General features: G+C 42.6%; 1 protein-coding gene across 4 annotated transcripts in view; it reads right to left on the bottom strand.

Moving 5' to 3' along the window:
- Positions 1-2,305: 2,305 nt before the first annotated feature.
- si:ch211-126j24.1 (phosphofurin acidic cluster sorting protein 2) overlaps positions 2,306-23,897 on the bottom strand; it is a 104,245-nt gene continuing 82,653 nt past the window's right edge. The window contains exons 15-25 of one of the 4 annotated variants that reach the window (XM_064947041.1): positions 22,706-22,812; positions 22,268-22,422; positions 21,383-21,493; positions 17,169-17,271; positions 16,661-16,693; positions 14,458-14,500; positions 10,740-10,782; positions 10,240-10,378; positions 9,361-9,584; positions 8,896-9,009; positions 2,306-6,754 (exon numbers count right to left, since the gene is read on the bottom strand). In XM_064947041.1, coding sequence (XP_064803113.1) covers positions 6,636-6,754; positions 8,896-9,009; positions 9,361-9,584; positions 10,240-10,378; positions 10,740-10,782; positions 14,458-14,500; positions 16,661-16,693; positions 17,169-17,271; positions 21,383-21,493; positions 22,268-22,422; positions 22,706-22,812 — 1,191 coding nt within the window. In that variant the 3' untranslated portion in view covers positions 2,306-6,635. Of the gene's footprint in view, positions 6,755-8,895; positions 9,010-9,360; positions 9,585-10,239; positions 10,379-10,739; positions 10,783-14,457; positions 14,501-16,660; positions 16,694-17,168; positions 17,281-21,382; positions 21,494-22,267; positions 22,423-22,705; positions 22,813-23,897 lie in introns of all 4 variants that reach the window. The other 3 variants (XM_064947037.1, XM_064947054.1, XM_064947047.1) reach the window with 3 other exon arrangements.

The following is a 23,897-nucleotide window of genomic DNA, read 5'->3' on the forward strand; positions in this document are numbered from 1 at the left end:
TCAGCCCCCTTAAGTTAATACTTTGTAGCGCCATCTTTTGCTGCGATTACAGCTGTAAGTCGCTTGGGGTATGTCTCTATCAGTTTTGCACATCGAGAGACTGACATTTTTTCCCATTCCTCCTTGCAAAACAGCTCAAGCTCAGTGAGGTTGGATGGAGAGCATTTGTGAACAGTAGTTTTCAGTTTTTTCCACAGATTCTCGATTGGATTCAGGTCTGGACTTTGACTTGGCCATTCTAACACCTGGATATGTTTATTTTTGAACCATTCCATTGTAGATTTTGCTTTATGTTTTGGATCATTGTCTTGTTGGAAGACAAATCTCCGTCCCAGTCTCAGGTCTTTTGCAGACTCCATCAGGTTTTCTTCCAGAATGGTCCTGTATTTGGCTCCATCCATCTTCCCATCAATTTTAACCATCTTCCCTGTCCCTGCTGAAGAAAAGCAGGCCCAAACCATGATGCTGCCACCACCATGTTTGACAGTGGGGATGGTGTGTTCAGGTTGATGAGCTGTGTTGCTTTTACGCCAAACATAACGGTTTGCATTGTTGCCAAAAAGTTCAATTTTGGTTTCATCTGACCAGAGCACCTTCTTCCACATGTTTGGTGTGTCTCCCAGGTGGCTTGTGGCAAACTTTAAACTACACATTTTATGGATATCTTTAAGAAATGGCTTTCTTCTTGCCACTCTTCCATAAAGGCCAGATTTGTGCAATATACGACTGATTGTTGTCCTATGGACAGAGTCTCCCACCTCAGCTGTAGATCCCTGCAGTTCATTCAGAGTGATCATGGGCCTCTTGGCTGCATCTCTGATCAGTCTTCTCCTCCGTCCCTCTAAGCTGTAAGCTTAGAGGGACGGCCAGGTCTTGGTAGATTTGCAGTGGTCTGATACTCCTTCCATTTCAATATTATCGCTTGCACAGTGCTCCTTGGGATGTTTAAAGCTTGGGAAATCTTTTTGTATCCAAATCCGGCTTTAAACTTCTTCACAACAGTATCTCGGACCTGCCTGGTGTGTTCCTTGTTCTTCATGATGCTCTCTGCGCTTTTAACAGACCTCTGAGACTATCACAGTGCAGGTGCATTTATACGGAGACTTGATTACACACAGGTGGATTGTATTTATCATCATTAGTCATTTAGGTCAACATTGGATCGTTCAGAGATCCTCACTGAACTTCTGGAGAGAGTTTTCTGCACTGAAAGTAAAGGGGCTGAATAATTTTGCAAGCCCAATTTTTCAGTTTTTGATTTGTTAAAAAAGTTTGAAATATCCAATAACTGTCGTTCCACTTCATGATTGTGTCCCACTTGTTGTTGATTCTTCACAAAAAAATACAGTTTTATATCTTTATGTTTGAAGCCTGAAATGTGGCAAAAGGTCGCAAAGTTCAAGGGGGCCGAATACTTTCCCAAGGCACTGTATATATATATATATATATATGAGGACTATCATCAGCATACCTGGGTTCATATAGATACCTTTAAGAGACAAATTGTTGACAGCGCTTTGCAATGCGTGATCAAATTGAATCCCTGGACGTTTGCCCAAGTCAGCTATTGTTGATTGTGCTTATGAGATGACCATTTCTTTATAAATTTGAATGTACACTTGCCTTCAACTATCATCAGCAGACCTGTCTTTAAACAATGCCACTTTATATAATGTCTACATACCCTACATTACTCATCTCTTATGTATATACTGTACCCTATACCATCTACTGCATCTTGCCGATGCTGTTTGGCCATCACTCAGTCAAATATATTTGTATGTACATATTCTTATTCATTCCTTTATACTTGTGTGTATAAGGTAGTTGTGAAATTGTTAGGTTAGATTACTTGTTAGATATTACTGCATGGTCAGAACTAGAAGCACAAGCATTTCACTACACTCGCATTCACATCTGCTAATCATGTGTATGTGACAAATACATTTTGATTTGCCTCTGAGCGGCACAGATGGCAGAGAGGTAGGGTGCAGGCTTCCTATTTGATAACCAAAGTTGGATCGGATTTAATGAATATGAAATTAAGCTCTGGTGTGTGGAATATCTGACATTATTAACATTAAAGTGAAAGATTCATATCATGATTCAGATGTGTACAATGACACTGCCATCTGCTGTTGGTATGGGTAATACAACACCATGTAACACTGTCCAGCCTCAGATATGAGCTCATATTCTGTGTGTGTGTTCTGAATGCAAAGACAAGTCTCAGTATGGTTAATAGTTACATGGTATTATGACAACATGAGTATCTTTCCCAATTTAAACAGTAATTAAACAAATGCAAATTCTCTCAACACTCCTTTAATAGCCTGTTTTTCACTTACAACACTTCAAACCCAATTTCCAAACAGAACTTCTTTACAAAAGAGCTCAACTCTTTTCTTAAAAAGGGTTAGAATAATAAAATGGCCATACAAAAACTTAATAAAGAGAAAGATGTAAATAAAACAAATATTTCAATAAACAAAAACTGATATGAAACATGACATCATAAAAACAAGAGATTTTACCTTGTATTCTCTTAGTGGTTCATTTAAAAAAGAAAGAATACTGTCTGTCACATCATTTAAAATAATGTTTGTGCAAAAACATATGCAAACTTTAACTATACTTAAAAGAGCTGTAAAAGCTCAATGTTGGAGTTATTAGACTGTCCAGTTTTTCTAGGTATTACTTGCTGCCGCTTGACTTCCCAAAAGTAGTGCTATAATATAAATATGTATTATTAAGTAGTGGAACATATTTATGTATCAGTTATGTATACATACACTACATGACCAAAATTATGTGGACACCTGGTCGTCCAACATCTCATTCCAAAATCATGGGCATGAATATGCAGTTGACCAGGGCAGCTCTAGCAGGGCAGAAATTTGACAAAATGACTTGTTGGAGAGGTGGCATCCTGTGACAGTGCCACGTTGAAAGTCACTGAGCTCTTCAGTGAGGCCATTCTACTGTCTATGTTTGACTATGGATATTAGTCGGCTCTGCTCGATTTTATACACCTGTCAGCAATGGGTGTGGCTGAAATAGCCAAATCCACTAATTTGAAGGGGTGTCCACACACTTTTATATATATATAGTGTATATTTGTATCATGAAATAGTGGAACATTGTACAGTGAAATGAGTGGGATTGACTGAAGACCTTCCCTCTTTCCGAGGCAAAAACACGAGACACCTTGACGGTCAGCAATGCATGAAGGATAAAATTTACTGTAACATACACTGTTGTTAAAATCAGCTACCACTGTGAAGATGAACAAAAAATACATCAAATGTAATACTATAGATGTAGTATCTAATCGCAAGTGAAGCCATAGTTTTCAAAGGGTTGAAATTGACAAATGGGGTTACACAGTATCCCTTATCAGCGCATGCACACACAAACACACACACTTAAGTCTCCAAAACACACTTTCATCCAAATGAAATGCATTTTCATTTGGGCGGCAGGGTAGCCTAGTGGTTAGAGTGTTGGACTAGTAACTGGAAGGTTGCCAGTTCAAACCCCTGAGCTGACAAGGTAAAAATCTGTCCTTCTGCCCCTGAACAGGCAGTTAACCCACTGTTCCTAGGCCGTCATTGAAAATAAGAATTTGTTCTTAACTGACTTGCCTAGTTAAATAAGGGTAAAAAAAACCATTTCTTTCGTGTAAAGTCACATTAGACAACACAAACATACCAGGTCAAAAGACGGAGGCGGAATAACTAAGGCAGGAATCTGATGTTTTGACTTCCAAGTTCCTTCCAGTGTCCTGCTTAGCCTCGACTGAAGTGGCACAGGACGTTATTTCCCTCATAGGTCTATGAGAAAACACACCTCATGAAACAACATCAACACACGATACAGAAACATTGCCGACATTAAAATGCTCCCTCACAATGTACCCAGAGTCAATCCTGGCAATTACCTAAAAACCAATGAAGCCTGTGGCCCTTTTTGACTCAACGTTATGAGTGGGTCCATCTTTAAAGAGAGTATAAAAACAGAGAACAGTTGACAGCAATTTGTTCATTGTTGAATACGGCACGCTAGGTTCATAAAGGGATTGCTGTCTTTCAGAATGGATGAAGTTAGAAAAAAGGACACCACTTCAAAATCACCGGTAAATAGTTTAAGAACCGAGCAACGCACTGGGGAATTCTTATACCCTTTTCACACTACTGTACCAAGCAAAACTGTACTATGTTTAACTGTATTTTCTTTCCACCTGGTCATTTGGAACACAATTCCAGCAACTATAATGGATGCTTAACCAGGCCAGTGCAGTAGAGCTTGGATCAACTCAGTAGTAGTGTGAGAAAGGTATTACTGAAAACTGCACTGCTGAGCCCTTTGCAGAGACAGTAGGCTAATCAGGTGTGTTAGAGCAGGGCACTGGGAACAAGACATTTGTTTCCTTCTTTCCTTGTCCTCCCCCACTCTCACTCCTCTCTCCTATTCACGTTTGTGTCCAGAGATTCTTGCATGCACCTACGTCCCTCTTCACAAATTCACAAGTGAAGTCCCTGCATTGATCTCGTCTAAGGATACATCCCACTCTCTGATGAACGTCTCTCGTTATACAGTGCCAAGTTTCTTGGTTTACTGATTGTCCCTATTCTGTTTCCGTAAAATGTGCTTCTAAATCAAGAAGGCAAGTATACTAGCTTGAAAGTAGTGTATCAAAAACTTAAGTCACTTTTCTCAATAAAAAAAAGAGAACGAAATACATCTCTCCATAGCAAGAGGGGGTCCTCTGCAAATTTCACAGCAATTCCTCTCTTAGCATCCCACCCTTTCCCTTAAAAATCAGTAACACACACTGGCTCCCGGCACACACTGCGAACACACTCCAACGCACCCCTTCAATCCTCTTGCATTATATACAGGACATTTACCAATATAGGATTTCACAGAAATAATAATATAGTAACAAAAAGTGCCAACAAAGCTGCCATTACAGGTGGCCATTCTAAGTTTCTAACCACAATATACACTATTATACTTAAAAGGCAGCATACATTTTTTCCCTTATTTTTTTTTTGCTGGTGGATAAAACAGTAACATTTGACGTTGACAGCAACATCCATTTTATACTGGGAACACAGGTTTGTAATTGGACAGTTTCCACAGGAAAAGGACTAGGGGGTTTGTTTACATTTTTTTGCTTGGTCAGAGCAGCCTCGGCTGGGTTCCAATCTGGTGGATCTTACTCCCAGCTTTCCCCACTACCTTCGGTAACTTGGAAAGCCCATGGAGAGCTGAAAGAGTTGGATTCATTTCAAACTTTGACTTAGAAATGTATTTCATTTTGAAACATTGGGAACCAGCATGTAAGGACCTATAATCTTCACTTGATGGAACTATTACCATATTTATAGCCTCAATATCTAGTAAATACAAATATCAAAGAACAGAAAGGAGGGGAGTGATTTTTCAGAATGGAATCCAGCTTGTCTCTCTCTATGGGAGATCATGGCTGTTCTAGGGTCAGGGTTTAGAGAGAAGGGGGTAGCTGCAGCCCAATATGTCGACCTGAGTATGGGCGAGTGGGTGTGTCGATAGGAAAGTAGTGGGCGTTTGGAAAGGAGTGGGTGTGTCGAAAGGAAAGTAGTGGGCGTGTGGAAAGGAGTGGGTGTGTCGAAAGGAAAGTAGTGGGCGTGTGGAAAGGAGTGGGTGTGTCGAAAGCGCTCTACTATAGGTTAGACCACTGGTTCTCAAGCCTGATCCTGGGGACCCAAAGGGGTGCACATTTAGATTTTTGCTCTAGCACTACAAACCTGATTTAAATCATCAAAGCCTCATGAGTTGATTATTTGAATTAGCTGTGTATTGCTAGGGGGGAAAACATGTGCACCCCTTTGGGTCCACAGGACCAGGATTGAGAACCAGTGGGTTAGATGGTTTTGATGATGCAGTTTTTTTTGTTCTGGTTTTTACCACACAACTATCGTACTGAGAGAGTTTGGACTTGAGTTTGATTCGTATTTCGCTGTTAGTTTTACACAAATAAATGTACCTTTTAAGTTGTAAAACTGACAATAGTTTATTTAAAAAAAAATAAAAGTACTGATGATGGGTGTACTATTGCTTGTATGCGTATGCTCACTCTGACTGTCATCCTGATATTGGCTACTAAATAGCTACTTCTCACACCGGGACAGTGGTGCATGGCAAAGCGGGATCAAGGACACTGTGTCCAGATGTTGTTGCCCTTCATGCCCTGCCCATTGATTAAACTGTATGTATGTATCAATGTGAAATCTCAATGGTTATCAATATTAGTTATTTCTTGTGTAGGCTTCTATCCTATTGGAAACAAAATCATGGGAGATTTTTGTTGTTGTTGCTACATGTTAGCTACCTCTGGTGACTATGTGACACGGCTGCCCAGTGGGAAGCCCCTCCGGTCAGCAGGCACATCGATACAAAACCGTTGCAGTGGTCGGTGGCTTATTGACTCGTATCAGCCATGCAAAACGGTCTTGAGTGGCAACAAATCTTCCCAATTAGCAGATTAGCTTTCCATACACCCACTCCTTTCGACACACCCGCTTGCACATACTCCGGTCGCCATATTGGGCTGCAGCTACCCATACTTGGGTTTAGGTGGCAGTGATATGTCACATGGCAGGCTTGGTGTAGCCGAAGATGCCAACAGGAAAGTGCTTGACGTGAGTGGGCCACTGGGCGGCCAGCTGGAAAAACTTGACGTCATTCCACTCCACACCGTCAATGGACACTATAGAGAGAGAGGAGAGAGATGCAAAAGTGTTCATTTTCACCACTTGGTGGTAATATTGCACATCTTAAAGACTCAAAAATGGAATGGAGGCTATTCAGGCAATTCACATGAACCTGTGTGTGTGTATGTCTTCAGCACATACTCTACAGTATGTGTATAAACAGAATGAGTATGTAGTGTACATGTATTATTGAACATATGGGTGCATGCATGCGTTGAAGGGATGCAGAGTGGGATGTGTGGGGAGGGCTGTGGCGGTCATGACATTTCTAGTCGAATTACTGTTGGTCTCCCGTTAATTAACATAAACACGCTCAGCCTCCACGCATACAAGCCGCTGATGTGCGCCTTTGGAACATCTATATTTAATAGACACCATCACAATGAATCCATTATTTCTTTTAGGCAGGTCTAAGGAAACATTATTATACAAAGAAAATGTATTTCAGAAGAAGAGAATATATGTAATCTGGCTATGCTCCTTGCCATAGGCTGTAGGCTAGTTCATTTAGCAGACAAGATATGCTTATGAGTCCCGTGACATTAATTTAGATTCTGATTTTATATTAAGAAGAATATCATTTGAATTTAGCTGAATAAAATAGAAAGGATATTTTTCCTATTCCGGAGCGAGTGCACATATGAAGTGGCTTTGTTGAGTGTAAAAGTGACAATTTGAAACAGGTCCTATACACTAGATTTAGAGTTATTTGATAACTTTAGTTGTGATGATGGGGTGCATGATGCGACTGTAGGACATTGATGATTAAAGTCGCAAATAAAAGCTTGCGCTCTGTTCCTTGAATAGTAAATGGAGGCGGCTTTCCAAGCTATTCTGGTTTTATAGTGGAGCATGTGCTTAATATGAGCAGCTGAGAAATAAATATAGTAGCAGCTGGGCTCCTCCTCTTTTTGGTGGAAACCATAGTAACGTTTTCACAACTAAACATATTTCATTTAAATTGTTGACAGCCCTTCTCTCTGCATGCTGGAGAAAGGAATGAAGGAGAGAGAGGAGGAGATGGAGAAGCATGGTGGTGAGATTCTGTAGCTAAAGGAAATGTCAGCCTATTAATTGTGAAAATATACAAAATTATCGTAGGCTAACTATGTAAGCCACCCTGCACAATCAATGAACCAACAGCATCGCCTAGGCCTATATGTTCTCTCCCAGACTCATGGATAGATAGTTTGGAGAGTAGCATTAGGTAAGGTAAACAATCCATCCAGTATGCTTAATAATACAGTCCACATTCAAAGTCGATTACTAGAACTTGTTTCACTGTGGAGTATAGGCTAGAGTAGACCAATTAGACCAAAGTTTCTACAACTTAAATCTATCTTGTTTTTGAAAGTTTTTATGCCGTGCGTAATAGGCCTATGCAGTAGGCATATAATGGCACAATCATGATTTGAATTTCATTTTTTTCCCAGGCTTGGACTCATATATAGGCCTATGCGTATGCAAATGCTCTAATATGCGTATGGGTGTTTTGAATTAATCACCACCTTAGAAAGTGCTGTCAATTTCATTATGTTAGGCTTTGAAACAACATCCACAGCGACCATGTTTTCTACTCAGTTTCAACCTACTTTCTTCAAATTGATCAATCACAGTGCGGTGAGTTTTAAAAGCATGATACTGTTTTGATGATAAGTGTTTGATGTGATTTTTCGATTCTATTTGCATTGATGTGAGAGTGGTTAGAGGGACAATAGAGCGCTGAGTACCAGGCCATTAGGACCTGATGGTCTTTAGTGAGTCGGGTACTACTAACACATGTCCAGAGGAGATTACCGTGACTCAATGGTCACATGGAATTTGACTGCGGTCATGACTTATGACTGCAGGTGTGGCGGTAATACGGTCAGCAGTACTTAATTTGGACTGAAATAGGTGACAGTACTCATTTTGGGTGCAAGTACTGCTTATATTTAGGTGCAGGAGCTCCACAATACTTTTTGAGTTAATATTCTATTCGAGGAACAGGAGCTCAAGCAGTAGAAAATGTGATGTGCCAGTACTCAGCTCTGGTGAGCTCCTGCCCAAGTCAAGCACTGACGGTCCCCGCAACAGCCCTATATGTGGGTATGTGTGTATGCTTACGTATGTGTGAGTGTGTTTGTCAGGCCTGTACCTCTCAGCATGGTGTGCTGGTGTTTGGCAGCGCAGATCAGCCTGCTGATGCCCTCGATCACCTGGCTCTTGGAGTCCACCTCCTTCTCCTTGGGCTTTTTACTCAGGAATATCACTGCTCATCAAAGTGTGAGAAAGAGAAGAGAGAGGACATTGGTAAAATAAAGAGATAATTTGCCATACACGGTACAAAATAAAACATTTATTTTACAATTATTATATTTATTTTTACTAAAGATGTAAAGGTAAAAGGTAAAGATGTATATTTTGTGACGAAATAAACACATCATCTGGTTGTTGCTGTATTTGGCCAGATTACTAGATTACAACCAGAAAAGATGTCTTCTTCATCAGTGACATTTTCACAAAGAAAAACATAACATGCTATGAGTTGTAAGGTGGCATTAACGCTTATAACGGGTAATAACGCATTACACTCTTTGGCTTTCAGTAAAGCGACACCCACCTTTCTTGTTCTTCTCCTTCATGACGACGGTCATGGCCATGCCGGGAGGAGGGGTCAGCTCGCCCCCGTTGGGGATGCGGGACACCTGCAGCGAGCGGAAGTTGCTCTTCAGGGTATTCTTGATGCCCACGTCTCGCTTCTCGCCTTCCTTCTTCTTGTCAACGCTGTGACATGCCCAGTAGTCCACCTGGAGCCCCATCACCTCCCCGCCCGTCACCGGAGAGCTGCACGGCGGAGGGATATGGGAGAGAAACGTCACAAGAACGTTTTGTATCAATGAAAGGGAAGAAAAAGGCCCAAACTGCAAGGTAGAGTACAATCTGAACTTGTGTGTGGCTGTAGCCAGTTTAGTTTATTATGTACAACTTACAGGTCAAGTCATAAAAAGGAAGAAGAGAAAGGGTACAGTAGAGCTCCAGTGAAAGACTGGAACAACAGAACACTGAAGGCAAGTGGTCGTTCCCCCTTCCCCCCTTCCCAACATCTGGTCTCCAAGGAACATCTGGATGGAGAAAGGTCATTCATCTGGGAGTGGCAGGAAAGTGGGGTGTTGAAGGATGGCTATCCTTTGTCACACACTCCAGATTGGTCCATCTTTTGCCATTTAAATTAATAACATATAGTTTACAAATGCCTCATGAGCAAAGTTCCACTGCCTTACCCCATCAGAACCCAACATATAATAAGAAACTAATTAATGTGGAAGGTGTGGCCTGTACCTTCTGAAATTGTTTTATTGGCTACTGTGGCCAATGGGCCTCTGTCGGGGTTGTAGCCATTGTACAGTTATAAGGTTGAACCTTGAGATCAAATAATGTTTAAGGAATGAAGGAAGGAAAGAGACATTAATTAACAAGACATCTTAAGTACAGTACGTACCCAGCTCCGGCGAGGGTGGCTGAGACGGAGGGGGAGGGGGGCGGGGTGCAGGTCAGGTCCTTCATGTAGGGTGGTCCCGGCTGGGGGGGAGTGGACGCCAGAATATTGATGCTCCCCATCACAGCATCATCAGAGTCCACTGGGGATTATGGAGGAGGAGGTTTTGTTAACGTCTTTAAGTAACCAGAAAAAATGCATCTTTATCTGGTTTATCTAACCAATCAACAACCAATATGACGTCTGTCTCATGACGTCTTGATCTCATCATGAAAAATGCGCAACAGCGGTTGTAAAAGAGTTATATTAAGTCTTTTAACCAGAAAACCATTTTACAAGAAAAATATTACATGATTAAGACGTCATGCATTCAGTATTTTGCCTGCTGGGCCTCTTCTCTCTCAGTCTTCCCTTCTTCCTCCCATCTCACTCGAAAAAATGGATTATCAGACAATACAAAGCAAACATAGGGTCAAAGGAAAATAAAGAGTAGGATGTCTTACTTGAGGTTGAAAGGTTGTGCTCAACGATGCCCACTTTCACCAGCTGTGGGGGGACAAAAACCACGATTGAGATTTACATTCGGGCCATTTAACAGAAACTCTTATCCAGTAAGTACATTTAACCAAGGTATAATACATGACCAAAAGTGTGTGGACACTTGCTTGTCAAACATCTCACTCATGCATTAGTGAGGTCGGGCACTGATGTTGGGCGATAAGGCCTGGCTCGCAGTCGACATTCTCGCAGGTGTTTGATGTGGTTGGGGTCAGGGCTCTGTTCAGGCTAGTCAAGTTCTTCCACACCGATCTCGACAAACCATTTCTCTATGAACCTCGCTTTGTGCACGGAGGCAATGTCATGCTGAAATAGAAAAGGGCTTTCCCCAAACTGTTGCCACAAAGTTGGAAGAACAGAATCGTCTAGAATGTCATTGTGTGCTATAGCGTTAAGATTTCCCTATACTGGAACCAGTGGGCCTAGCCCGAACCATGAAAAACAGCCCCAGACCGTTATTCCTCCTCCACAAAACTTTACAGTTGGCACTATGCAGGTAGTGTTCTCCTGGCATCCGCCAAAACCAGTTTAGTCCGTCAGACTGCCAGACGATGAAGGGTCATTCATCACTCCAGAGAATACATTTCCACTGAACCAGAGTCCAACAGCGGCAAGCTTTACACCATTCCAGCCGACACTTGGCATTGTGCATGGTGATCTTAGGCTTGTGTGCAGCTGCTTGGCCATGGAAACCCATTTCATTAAGCTCCCGACGAACAGTTCTTGTGCTGATGTTGCTACCAGAGGCAGTTTGGAACTCTGTAGTGAGTGCAACAGAGGACAAAAGATTTTACAAGGTACACGTTATGTGAGCTTCTATGGCCTACAACTTCGCGGCTGAGCCGTTGTTGCTCCTAGATTCCACTTCCACTAACAGCACTTACAGCTGACCAGGGGTAGAAATTGACAAACTGACTCAACGTCAACAGTGAAGAGGCGACTCTGGGATGCTGGCCTTCTAGGGGATGCTGGCCTTCCTCTGTCCAGTGTCTGTGTTCTTTTGCCCATCTTAATCTTTTATTTTTATTGGCCAGTCTGAGATATGGCTTTTTCTTTGCAACTCTGCCCAGAAGGCCAGCATCCCGGAGTCACCTCCTCACTGTTGACGTTGAGACTGGTGTTTGCGGGCACTATTTAATGAAGCTGCCAGTTGAGGACTTGTGAGGCATCTTAAACTAGACACTAATGTACTTGTCCTCTTGCTCAGTTGTGCACTGGGGCCTCCCACCCCTCTTTCTATTCTCAGTTTGCGCTGTTCTGTGAAGGGAGTAGTACACAGCGTTGCACGAGATCTTCAGTGTCTTGGCAATTTCTTGCATGGAATAGCCATCACGTCTCAGAACAAGAATAGACTGACGAGTTTCAGAAGAAAGTTCTTTGTTTCTGGCCATTTTGAGCCTGTAATCAAACCCACAAATGCTGATGCTGTCACGCCCTGATATGTTTCACCTGTCCTTGTGATCGTCTCCACCCCCTCTAGGTGTTGATTATTTTCCCCAGTGTATTCATCCCTGTGTTTCCTGTCTCTCTGTGCCAGTTCGTAATTTCCAAGTCAACCAGCGTTTACCCCGTTCTCCTGCATTTTGCATTCTCCTTTTTCTAGTCCTCCCAGTTTTGTCCCTTTCCTGTTTCTGGACGTTGTTCCCGCCTGCCTGACCATTCTGCCTGCCTTGACCATGAGCATCTGCCACTCTGTATCTCCTGGACTCTGATCTGGTTTTGACCTTTTTTCCTGTCCACGACCATTCTCTTGCCTACCCCTTTGGATTAATAAATATTGTAAGACTCCAACCATCGGCCTCCTGTGTCTGCATTTAGGTCTCGCCTTGTGCCTTGATAGATGCTCCAGATACTCAACTAGTCAAAAGAAGGCCAGTTTTTTTGCTTCTTGAATCAGATTTTTTTAGCACAGTTTTCAGCTGTGTTAACATAATTGGAAAAGGGTTTTCTAATGATCAAATACTTATACTCTAATACTCATTTAAAATGATAAACTTGGATTAGCTAACACAACATGCCATTGGAACACAATGTGATGGTTGCTAATAATGGGCCTCTGTACGCCTATGTAGATTTACAGATTTACAACATTAACAATTTCTACACTGTATTTCTGATCAATTTGATGTTATTTTAACGGTCAAAAAATTTACTCTTTCAAAAACAAGGACATTTCTAGGTGACCACAAATTAAAACGGAAATATCACATTTACATAAGCATTCAGACCCTTTACTCAGTACTTTGTTGAAGCACCTTTGAAAGAGATTACAGCATTGAGACTTCTTGGGTATGACACTACAAGCTTGGCACACCTGCATTTGGGGAGTTTCTCCCATACTTCTCTGCAGATCCTCTCAATCTCTGTCAGGTTGGCTGGGGAGCGTCGCTGCACAGCTATTTTCAGGTCTCTCCAGAGATGTTCGATCTGGTTCAAGTCTGCGCTCTGGCTGGGCCACTCATGGACATTCAGAGAATTGTCCCAAAGCCACTCCTGCGTTGTCTTGGCTGTTTGCATAGGGTCGTTGTCCTGTTGGAATGTGAACCTTTGCACCAGTCTGAGGTCCTGAGTGCTCTGGAGCAGGTTTTCATCAAGGACATCTCTGTACTTTGCTCCGTTCATCTTTCCCTCAATCTTGACTAGTCTCCCAGTCCCTTCCACTGAAAAACATCCCCACAGCATGATGCTGCCACCACTATGCTTCACCTTAGGGATGGTGCCAGGTTTCCTCCAGACGTGACGCTTGGCATTCAGGCCAAAGACTTCAATCTTGTTTCTCATGGTCTGGCACCTTTTGGCAAACTCCAAGCGGGCTGTCGTGTGCCTTTTACTGAGGAGTGACTTATGTCTGGCCACTCTACCTTAAAGGCCTCCTGGAAGGTTCTCCCATCTCCAAAGAGGAACTCTGGAGCTCTGTCATAGTGACCATCGGGTTCTTGGTCACCTCCCTGACCAAGGCCCTTCTCCCCTGATTGTTAGTTTGGCCAGGCGGCCAGCTCCAGGACAAGTCTTGGTGCTTCCAAACTTCTTCCATTTAAGAATAATGGAGGCCACTGTGTTCTTGGGGACCTTCTATGCTGCAAGAATACCCTTTCCCAGAGCTGTGCCAAAACACAATCTTTTCTCGAAGCTCTACGGACTATTCATTCAACACCATGGCTTGGTTTTTGCTCTGACATGCACTGTCAACTGTGGGACCTTATATAGACAAATGTGTGCCTTTCCAAATCATGCCCAATCAATTGAATTTACCACAGGTGGACTCCAATCAAGTTGTAGAAACATCTCAATGATGATAAATGGAAACAGGATGCACTGGAGCTCAATTTCTAAAAACCTGTTTTCGCTTCGTCAGTTTGTGGTATTGTGCGTAGATTTAAGAGGAAAATGTTTTATTTAATCCATTTTAGAATGTAACATAACAAATGTGGGAACAGTAAAGGGGCTGAATACTTTCTGAATGCACTGTGAGAGTGTAAGTAGAAAACAACCACATATCACTGTCATTGCATGTAAAACTTTCCTCAATAAAACAGCAATACAAATCTGTTGTCATTGTGTATTATCATGACAGCTTCAAATAAATTACAGATAATTATCTAACTGGAGATGAGCGCTCAAACATAACACTCAAGTTATTTCGTTGCAAGTGAATATTCTTACCCCAATGAATGGCACAAACTTCTGACAGGAGTCCTCGTCAGGGCTGAGGGAGCGAATGGATAACACATAATAATGTTAGTTTCGCGTTAACACAACGCACCAGGATCAACACTCTCCCTGTTTGGATGTGGTGGTGTGATGGCGCTGAAGGAAGAATGAGTTTGTGTGTGTGGCTAAGGGATGTCCAATCGGAATCGATGAGACATGGCGCCTCCCAAGTGGTTCTGGAAAACCAGGAACATTTTGGGAATGAAGGTCATGCCGCGATGACAATGCCAGGGAACGTTCCTTACACCCGACCCCTAAACGGGTGCGTTGTAAGCCTGCTGTGACGTGAGCAGTGGAGGAGTGAGGGGGTTATAACATTGTTGGTGACCTATTTCTCACAAATCCCCCCCAAATTAGCTCAAAAAGCTGGATACGGCTGGTGTAAAACCAAAATAACCTGCAAAATGAGGCCAGAGGGGGTGAATTTTTGGAGTGCATGGTGAAAAGAGCTGTGAGAAAAGCATGTTAGGACAGCAAAGAGGTAGGACAAACAGAGCATGACAAGTTCATCTCCCCCGTGAAACACACCCGAGAGTAGCATTGAGGGTTTTCTAGAGTTTTTAAAGATGGAAAAAGCATTGACTAAAATAGAGTATACACATCTGAGACTTTGCACCCTTGCTTTTCAAATAGAAGGAAGACAAGTAGGTACAAACGATGCACATTAAGCAAACTCAGTCAGGCCCTTGGTGTACAGTACAGTCTCCCCTGCCTATCTGACCAGAATATTATCTAGGACAGGGTTCTCCAACCCTGTTCCTGGAGAGCTACGATCCTGTAGGGTTTCACTCTAAGTCTAATCTAGGGCACCTGATTCTAATAAATAGCAAGTTGATGAATCAGTTTAGTTATAATTGGGTTTGGAGCAAAAACAGTCCAGGAACATTGTTGTAGAGCCCTGATCTAGGATAATCTTCAGGTGTGTCTCAATATTCTAACGCGGCTTCCTCTCCTGGTCTCCTGTTCTTCAATGGCACTGATCTGAAAACACATGATAGATGAAAGCACTACTCCTCTCTGCAGAGTTTGGACTCGGTCGGCTCTCGTCATGTTGTGACAATACTCAATGGACTCTGTCTCTGTCACCAAGGGGAGACCGGGAGAGACTGGGATTAGCCAATCAAAAGTCACCTTTCAGCACCCCTTTGTTCCTACAATACAGTACACCGTGCCTTTTATACGCCTGGTAATTGTTAAGGTGACCTTTAAATGTTTGAGTGCTCATCCTCCCTGGTGGATATAAAGTGTGTGGGTGTGTGTGTGTCATTACACTCTTACAAGGCAAAAATGGTTTCTGAGCTGGGTCAACAGTGACATCTGAGCAGAGATTTGAAAATAACAGTCACACATGCAGGTGTGTGTGTCATTGTGGGTATGGGTGATAGAGTGTGTCACGTGGCTGGTGTTCTCTACCTCCGCACTATCCACCCACCCCTCCCTCCCTCCCTCTTCTTCAAACCACCTAATTAGATCTCCACTGTCATCTCTCCTTCTTTACATTCGTCCTCCTCTCTCTGAGGTAATAGGAAAGAACACATCAATGTCAACCTTTTTCTCTTAGATCTCATTGAGTCAACAGTTTGCCCTACTGTTCCCAACTTCAAAATGCAATGTATGTGGGAGACCTTAAAGGTAGAGTCAGCAATGTGACATCATCAAACACAGCGGGGCGACTTCCTGATTACATATTTCAACAATAACAGATGGCCAGTATGGGCTCTTTCCAATTTGCAAGTTCGGCACTCCTTTGAGGCGTGCCGACATTGGAAAGATCCAATAATGGCAGCCTTGGCAGATTCGACTTTTGTTGTTGACTTCTGTAAGCAGGAAGTCACCCAGCAGTGTATGATGATGTCATATTGCTGACTGTACCTTTAATGCGGTTGTATATTATCCAAAATCCAAATATCCAAACCAAATCCAAACCAAAAGCCAACCAAACCAGACAAACAAACAAGTGGTTAAGACAGTAAGACATGCAAAAACTCAAATCAATACGGGGTAGTCGATGCAGACCAGATATGAAGTTAAGACGAACAGCGAGTTATGTGTGGGTGGGTTAGACATTAGACAACAAGGGGTCACAGGTTATATTGGTGTACAAAATGCAACACAGCAGGGGGGCGGGGTCAAACGAAAGGCTGCGGCCAGGTACCTGATGTAAAAATCAAAATACAAGCTTCTCTTCCTTGAATGCAAATGAAAGAAAAAGATAGAATAACTCAGTGTGGTAAAATGGTACGAATCGTCGTTGTTCTTTCTTCACGAGTCAACTGTCGCAAAATATGTTCTGTCAAAGTGGAGTTCACATGATGTTATTCTGTTGGTGCTAATTTAAATAAGCAAATGTGGTCGATGAACGTGATTGAATATGGTTGAAATTAGCATTAGTGTTGCTTTTTCCAAAGATAAATTAATGAGAATGAAGCCACTAAATTGACAAATCTGAAGCGTAGAGGGAGCACTGTAGAACACAATAGATAATCCAAATATAGTTTAATAGCATAATAGAATAATAGCATACAAAAATATCTACATACATAATATCTACATTTTACCAGACATTTCATAAACACATGCACACGCACACACCCTTAAATATCACCCATTCATTCTGTACTCACATGCATGCACACGTTTGCTTGCACACACACACACCTTACCTTTTCTGTTTGTAGGTGAGCATGGCCTCAGAGATGGGACACTGGTGCGAGACGCTGGCCCCAGCCAGGTACTGAGACACGCGGCCTGCTACATCAATGTTGTCTATGGAAACTCAAAGTGGAGGGCACAATCTATCATGTTTTTGTTCTTACACCCTTTTTAAATCCCATTTATTATTATTTTATTATTATTATTCATGCATTGTATTATTATTCAACACATACAGTAATGCAACAGTAGAAGCATCAAAATATACTAATATTGTGTGGATGCGAGCATATTATACTAAAATAAATATTCTGTAAAACTTCCTGCAATGAATACCCTGTACATGAATAATAACTTATATATTTGTAATAATGTTTTTAATAATAAATACGATATTATAATTAACAAACTAGTACTTTTTAAGAACAATTAGAAAGACCTAAGCAAATTTGAAGAAAATTATGCCGAAATTCTATCAGCATATTGACTGTATTACTCGCGCTGATGAAACACTAGACCACTGTTACTCCTACTTCCGGGATACAAGCCCCCCCCTTCCGGCAAATCTGACCACGACTCCATTTTGCTCCTTCCATCCTGTAGGCAGAAACTCAAACAGGAAGTACCCGTGCTAAGGACTATTCAATGCTGGTCTGACCAAATCGGAATCCACGCTTCAAGATTGTTTTGATCACACAGACTGGGATATGTTTCGGGTAGCTTCTGGGAATAATATTGACAAATATACTGAAACGGTAACTGCCTTTATCAGGAAGTGTATAGGATATGTTGTACCACTGTGACTATTAAAACCTACCCTAACCAGAAACAGTGGAAAGATGGCAGCATTTGTGCAAAACTGAAAGCGCAAACCACCACATTTAAACATAACAAGGTGTCTGGAAATATGGCAGAATACAAACAGAGCAATCATTCCCTCCGCATGGCAATCAAACAGGCAAAACGTCAGTATAGAGACAAAGTGGAGTCGCAATTCAACGGCTCAGGCACGAGACATATGTGGCAGGGTCTACAGACAATCAAGGACTACAAAAGGAAAACCAGCCAAGTCGCAGATACCAACGCCTTGCTTCCGGACAAGCTAAACACCTTCTCTGCCCGCTTTGAGGATAACACAGCGCCACAGACGTGACCCGCTACCAAGGACTGTGGGCTCTACTTCGTTGCCGACGTGAGTAAGACATTTAAAAGTGTTAACTCTCGCAAGGCTGCCGGCCCAGACGGCTGGCTGGTGTGTTTACGAACATATTCAATCTCTCCCTATCCCAGTCTGCTGTCCCCACACGCTTCAAGACGGGCACCATTGTTCCTGTAGCCAAGAATGCAAAGATAACTGAACTGAACTAAATTACTATCTTCCCGTAGCACTCACCTCTGTCATCATGAAGTGCTTTGAGAGACTTGTCAAGGATCATATCACCTCCACCCTACCTGTCACCCTAGACCCACTTCAATTTGCATGATGATGCAATCGCTATCACACTGCACACTGCCCTATCCCATCTAGACAAGAGGACTACCTATGTAAGAATGCTCTTCATTGACTATAGCTCATCATTCAACACCATAGTACCCTCCAAGCTCATCATTAGGCTCAAGGCCCTGGGTCTGAACCTCGTCTTGTGCAATTGGGTCCTGGACTTCCTGATGGGCTGGCACCATGTGCTGAAGGTAGGAAACAACACCTCCACTTCACTGATCCTCAACACTGGGGCCCCACAAGGGTGCGTACTCAGCCATCTCCTGAAGTCCCTATTCACCCATGACTGCGTGGCCAAGCATGCCTCCAACTCAATCATCAAGTTTGCAGACAACACAGTAGAAGGCTTGATTACCAATGACGACAAGACAGCCTACAGGGAGGCGGTGAGGTCTCTGGGAGTCTGGTGCCAGGAAAATAACCTCTCACTCAACGTCAAAAAAATAAAGAAAATGATTGTGGACTTCAGGAAACAGCAGAGGGAGCATCCCCCATCCACATCGACGGGACAGTAGTGGAGAAGGTGGAACGTTTAAATTCCTCGGCGTACATATCACTGACAAACTGAAATGGTCAAGCAACACTGACAGTGTGGTGAAGAAGGTGCAACATCGCCTTTTCAACCTGGTGAGGCTGAAGAAATTTGGCTTGTCACCTAAAACCCTCACAAACTTTTACAGGTGCACAATTGAGAGCATCCTGTTGGGCTGTATCACCACATGGTACAGCAACTGCATCACCCACAACCACAGGGCTCTCCAGAGGGTGGTGCGGTCTGCACAACGCGTCATCGGGGACAGACTAACTGCCCTTCAGGATACCTAGAGCACCTGATGTCACAGGAAGGCCAAAAAGATCATCAAGGACAACAACCATCCGAGCCACTGCCTGTTTCCCTGCTATCATCCAGAAGGCGAGGTCAGCACAGGTGCATCAAAGCTGCGACCGAGAAATTGAAAAACAGCTTCTAACTCAAGGCCATCAGACTGTTAAATAGCCATCACTAGCACAGAGAGGCTGCTGCCTATATACACAGACTTGAAATCATTGGCCACTTGAATAAATGGAACACCAGTTACTTTAATAATGTTTACATATCTAGCATTACCCATCTCATATGTAAACTCAGCAAAAAAAAGAAACGTCCTCTCACTGTCATCTGCGTTTATTTTCAGAAAACTTAACATCTGTAAATATTTGTATGAGAATAACAAGATTCAACAACTGAGACAAACTGAACAAGTTCCACAGACATGTGACTAACAGAAATGGAATAATATGTCCCTGGAAAAAAGGGGGGGGTAATAGTAATAGTCAGTAATAGTCAGTATCAGGTGTGGACACCAGCTGCATTAAGTAGTGCAGCGCATGAGATCCGGGCTCTTCGCTGGCCATGGCAAAACACTGACATTCCTGTCTTGCAGGAAATCACGCACAGAACGAGCAGTATGGCTGGTGGCATTGTCATGCTGGAGGGTCATGTCAGGATGAGCCTGCAGGAAGGGTACCACACGAGGGAGGAGGATATCTTTCCTGTAACGCACACCGTTGAGATTGCAGGCAATGACATCAAGCTCAGTCCGATGATACTGTGACACACCTCCCAGACCATGACAGACCCTCCACCTCCAAATCGATCCCTCTCCAGAGTACAGGCCTCTGTGTAACGCACATTCCATCGACGATAAATGCAAATCCAATCATCACCCCCTGTGAGACAGTCTGAGCACTGATGTCCAGCCTCTCTCAGCTTATTGGAGACAGTCTGAGCACTGATGGAGGGATTGTGTGTTTCTGGTGTAACTAGGGTAGTTGTTGTTGCCATCCTGTACCTGTCTCGCAGTTGTGGTGTTTGGGATGTACCAATCCTGTGCAGCTGTTGTTACACGTGGTATGCCACTGCGAGGACGATCAGTTGTCCGACCTGTCTCCCTGTAGCGCTGTCTTAGGCGTCTCACAGTACGGACATTGCAATTTATTGCCCTGGCCACATCTGCAGTCCTCATGCCTCTTTGCAGCATGCCTAAGGCACGTTCACACAGATGAGCAGGGACCCTGGGCATCTTTCTTTTGGTGTTTTTCAGTCAGTAGAAAGGCCTCTTTAGTGTTCCAAGTTTTCATAACTGTGACCTTAATTGCCTACCGTCTGTAAGCTGTTAGTGTCTTAACGACCATTCCACAGGTGTATGTTCATTAATTGTTTATGGTTAATTGAACAAGCATGGGAAAAAGTGTTTAAAACCTTTACAATGAGGATCTGTGAAGTTATTTGAATTTTTACAAACTATCTTTGAAAGACAGGGTCCTGAAAAAGGGATGTTTCTTTTTTTGCTGAGTTTATACACTGTATTCTATACTATTCTACTGCATCTTAGTCTATGCTGCTCTGACATTGCCTGTCCATATATTTATTCTTAATTACATTCTTTACTTAGATTGATGTGTATTGGGTATATGTTGTGAAATTGTTAGATATTACTTGTTAGATATTGCTGCACTGTCGTAACTAGAAGCACAAGCATTTCGCTAAAACCGCAATAACATCTGCTAGACACGTGCATGTGATCAATAACATTGTTTTGATGTGACGCATAACGCACCATAATGCTGATAGATGTTCCTAAACATTTGTAACTGCATTTATGAAGCCTTTTGAGCAGATCCCTATCCTGCATGGTATTTTGGCTCATAATAAGCGTTTGCTGCTCCAGCTCTCTGCTGTACCTGATGTTGGGGCCTCCAGTCTGCCGAACAAGTCCCTCCAGCCAGCGTCCATGAAGATGTTGTTGAACTTACTGTCGAACGAAGACATGTGTTTGGCCAGAGGATGAGTGCCTGCAAAGGGAGGAGCAGACTGATTAGAAGGCCACAGGAAAACAAAATGGAGTCCAGCTTTTCTAGTCTGTATGTTGTTAGCCTGCTATGATACCCAGGGTCCTATATGAGATCTGTTCCTGTAACTAAATAATCAAATCAAATCAAATTTATTTGTCACATACACATGGTTAGCAGATGTTAATGCGAGTGTAGCGAAATGCTTGTGCTTCTAGTTCCGACAATGCAGTAATAACCAACAAGTAATCTAACTAACAATTCCTAAACTACTGTCTTATACACAGTGTAAGGGGATAAAGAATATGTACATAAGGATATATGAATGAGTGATGGTACAGAGCAGCATAGGCAAGATACAGTAGATGGTATCGAGTACAGTATATACATATGAGATGAGTATGTAAACAAAGTGGCATAGTTAAAGTGGCTAGTGATACATGTATTACATAAGGATGCAGTCGATGATATAGAGTACAGTATATACGTATGCATATGAGATAAATAATGTAGGGTAAGTAACATTATATAAGGTAGCATTGTTTAAAGTGGCTAGTGTTTTGTGTGCAGTTTTCCGTTTGACGTCAATGCATGATTTATGGGAGGCTTGCGTTATGCCTGCAGAATGGTAATTAGGCCATTATTTTCTACAGTTTGTGAACTTTTCCAATGCATGAATGATAGTTTCAATTTATCCCCTAAATCTACTGAATTGAAATGGAATTGACGACCAACCCGAACCTGGACTCCATGGCGATTGGCTGAATTGCTGCTTACCAACAGGGATGACCAGGAAGCGGATGTAGCTGAGCCAATCAGGCGTCTTGTTAGCCAGCTGCTCCACGAAGCACCTGAGGATGGTGCTGAGGTAACTCTGGTCTCCGGCCACTGCCACTTTGATGGTGGGGGGTGTCTGGGCATTGCAGTTACAGCTAGTCAGAGAAGTGGGGGAAAAAACATGATGAGAAACAGTAACTTGTTTCCACTTTATTCTGCGCTGTAATGGAAAGTGCTACCAAAATGTTTCACATGTCAAAAATTATACGGGCCTAATCATGATCATCATAAGATCCACTCGCCTTGGTGACCACTGAATTAAAATTCACAATAAAAAGTCTACAAGAAACATTTACATTTTTACAATGAAACAAAAATCAATGTGTTTCTCTGAACTACAATCATTGAATTAGAAAGAGGAAGGAATCGAGTTCTTACAATCTCTGGATCCTGGTGACTATGGTGTTGAAGGCCGCATGGACATCCGCACCAGAGATGGTGCACACGATAGGCTGGCTGTGCTCATGGAGAATCTCAGATAGATACTGCAGGGAGGGAATGAGAGACAGAGGGCAGAGAGAGAGCGGGGTTGAAAGGGGTTTCAAGACAGAGGTGAGACGGGGCTTGGGATCAGAAGCCGACACAGTCTGTGTTTGTGAGCGCACATGCTTCAGCATTATGTTTACATAAGAAATGGATTCCCCCTGATTGCTAAGCCTTTCTCCAGCTAGGCTTAGAGATATGAAGGTCAAAAAATAGCTGATCTTGTACATGCTCCAAAAGCGAGTATGTTTGTTGAGTGCCCAGCTGATGCAAATGCTACTGATTGAGTAGCATAAAACACTATATCTACAGTTGAATTCGGAAGTTTACATAAACAAGCTTTAATGACTCCCACTTAAGCGTATCAACCACTCCACAAATTTCTTGATAACAAACTATAGTTTTGGCAAGTCGGTTAGGATATCTACTTTGTGCATGACAAGTAATTTTTCCAACAATTGTTTACAGACCGATTATTCCACTTATAATTCACTGTATCACAATTCCAGTGGATCAGAAGTTCACATAAACTACGTTGACTGTGCCTTTAAAAAGCTTGGAAATTCCAGGAAATGAAGTCATGGCTTTAGAAGCTTCTGATAGGCTAATTGACAACATTTGAGTCAATTAGAGGTGTACCTGTGGATCTATTTCAAGGCCTACCTTCAAACTCAGTGCCTCTTTGCTTGACATCAAGGGAAAATAAAAAGATATCAGCCAAGACGTCAGAAAAAATTGTAGACCTCTACAATTCTGGTTCATCCTTGGGAGCGATTTCCAAACGCCTGAAGGTACCACGTTCATCTGTACAAACAATAGTACGCAAGTATAAACACCATGGGACCACGAAGACGTCATACTGCTCAGGAAGGAGACGAGTTCTGTCTCCTAGAGATGAACGTACTTTGGTGCGAAAAGAGCAAATGAATCCCAGAACAACAGCAAAGGACCTTGTGAAGATGCTGGAAGTTAAAAAAAGTATCAAAATCCACAGTAAATCCGAGTCCTATATCGACATAACCTGAAAGGCCGCTCAGCAAGGAAGAAGCCACAGTTCCAAAACTGCCATAAAAAAGCCAGACTACGG

Source organism: Oncorhynchus masou, chromosome 4 (genome assembly GCF_036934945.1).
Source record: "Oncorhynchus masou masou isolate Uvic2021 chromosome 4, UVic_Omas_1.1, whole genome shotgun sequence".
Classification (NCBI taxonomy): Eukaryota; Metazoa; Chordata; class Actinopteri; order Salmoniformes; family Salmonidae; genus Oncorhynchus; species Oncorhynchus masou.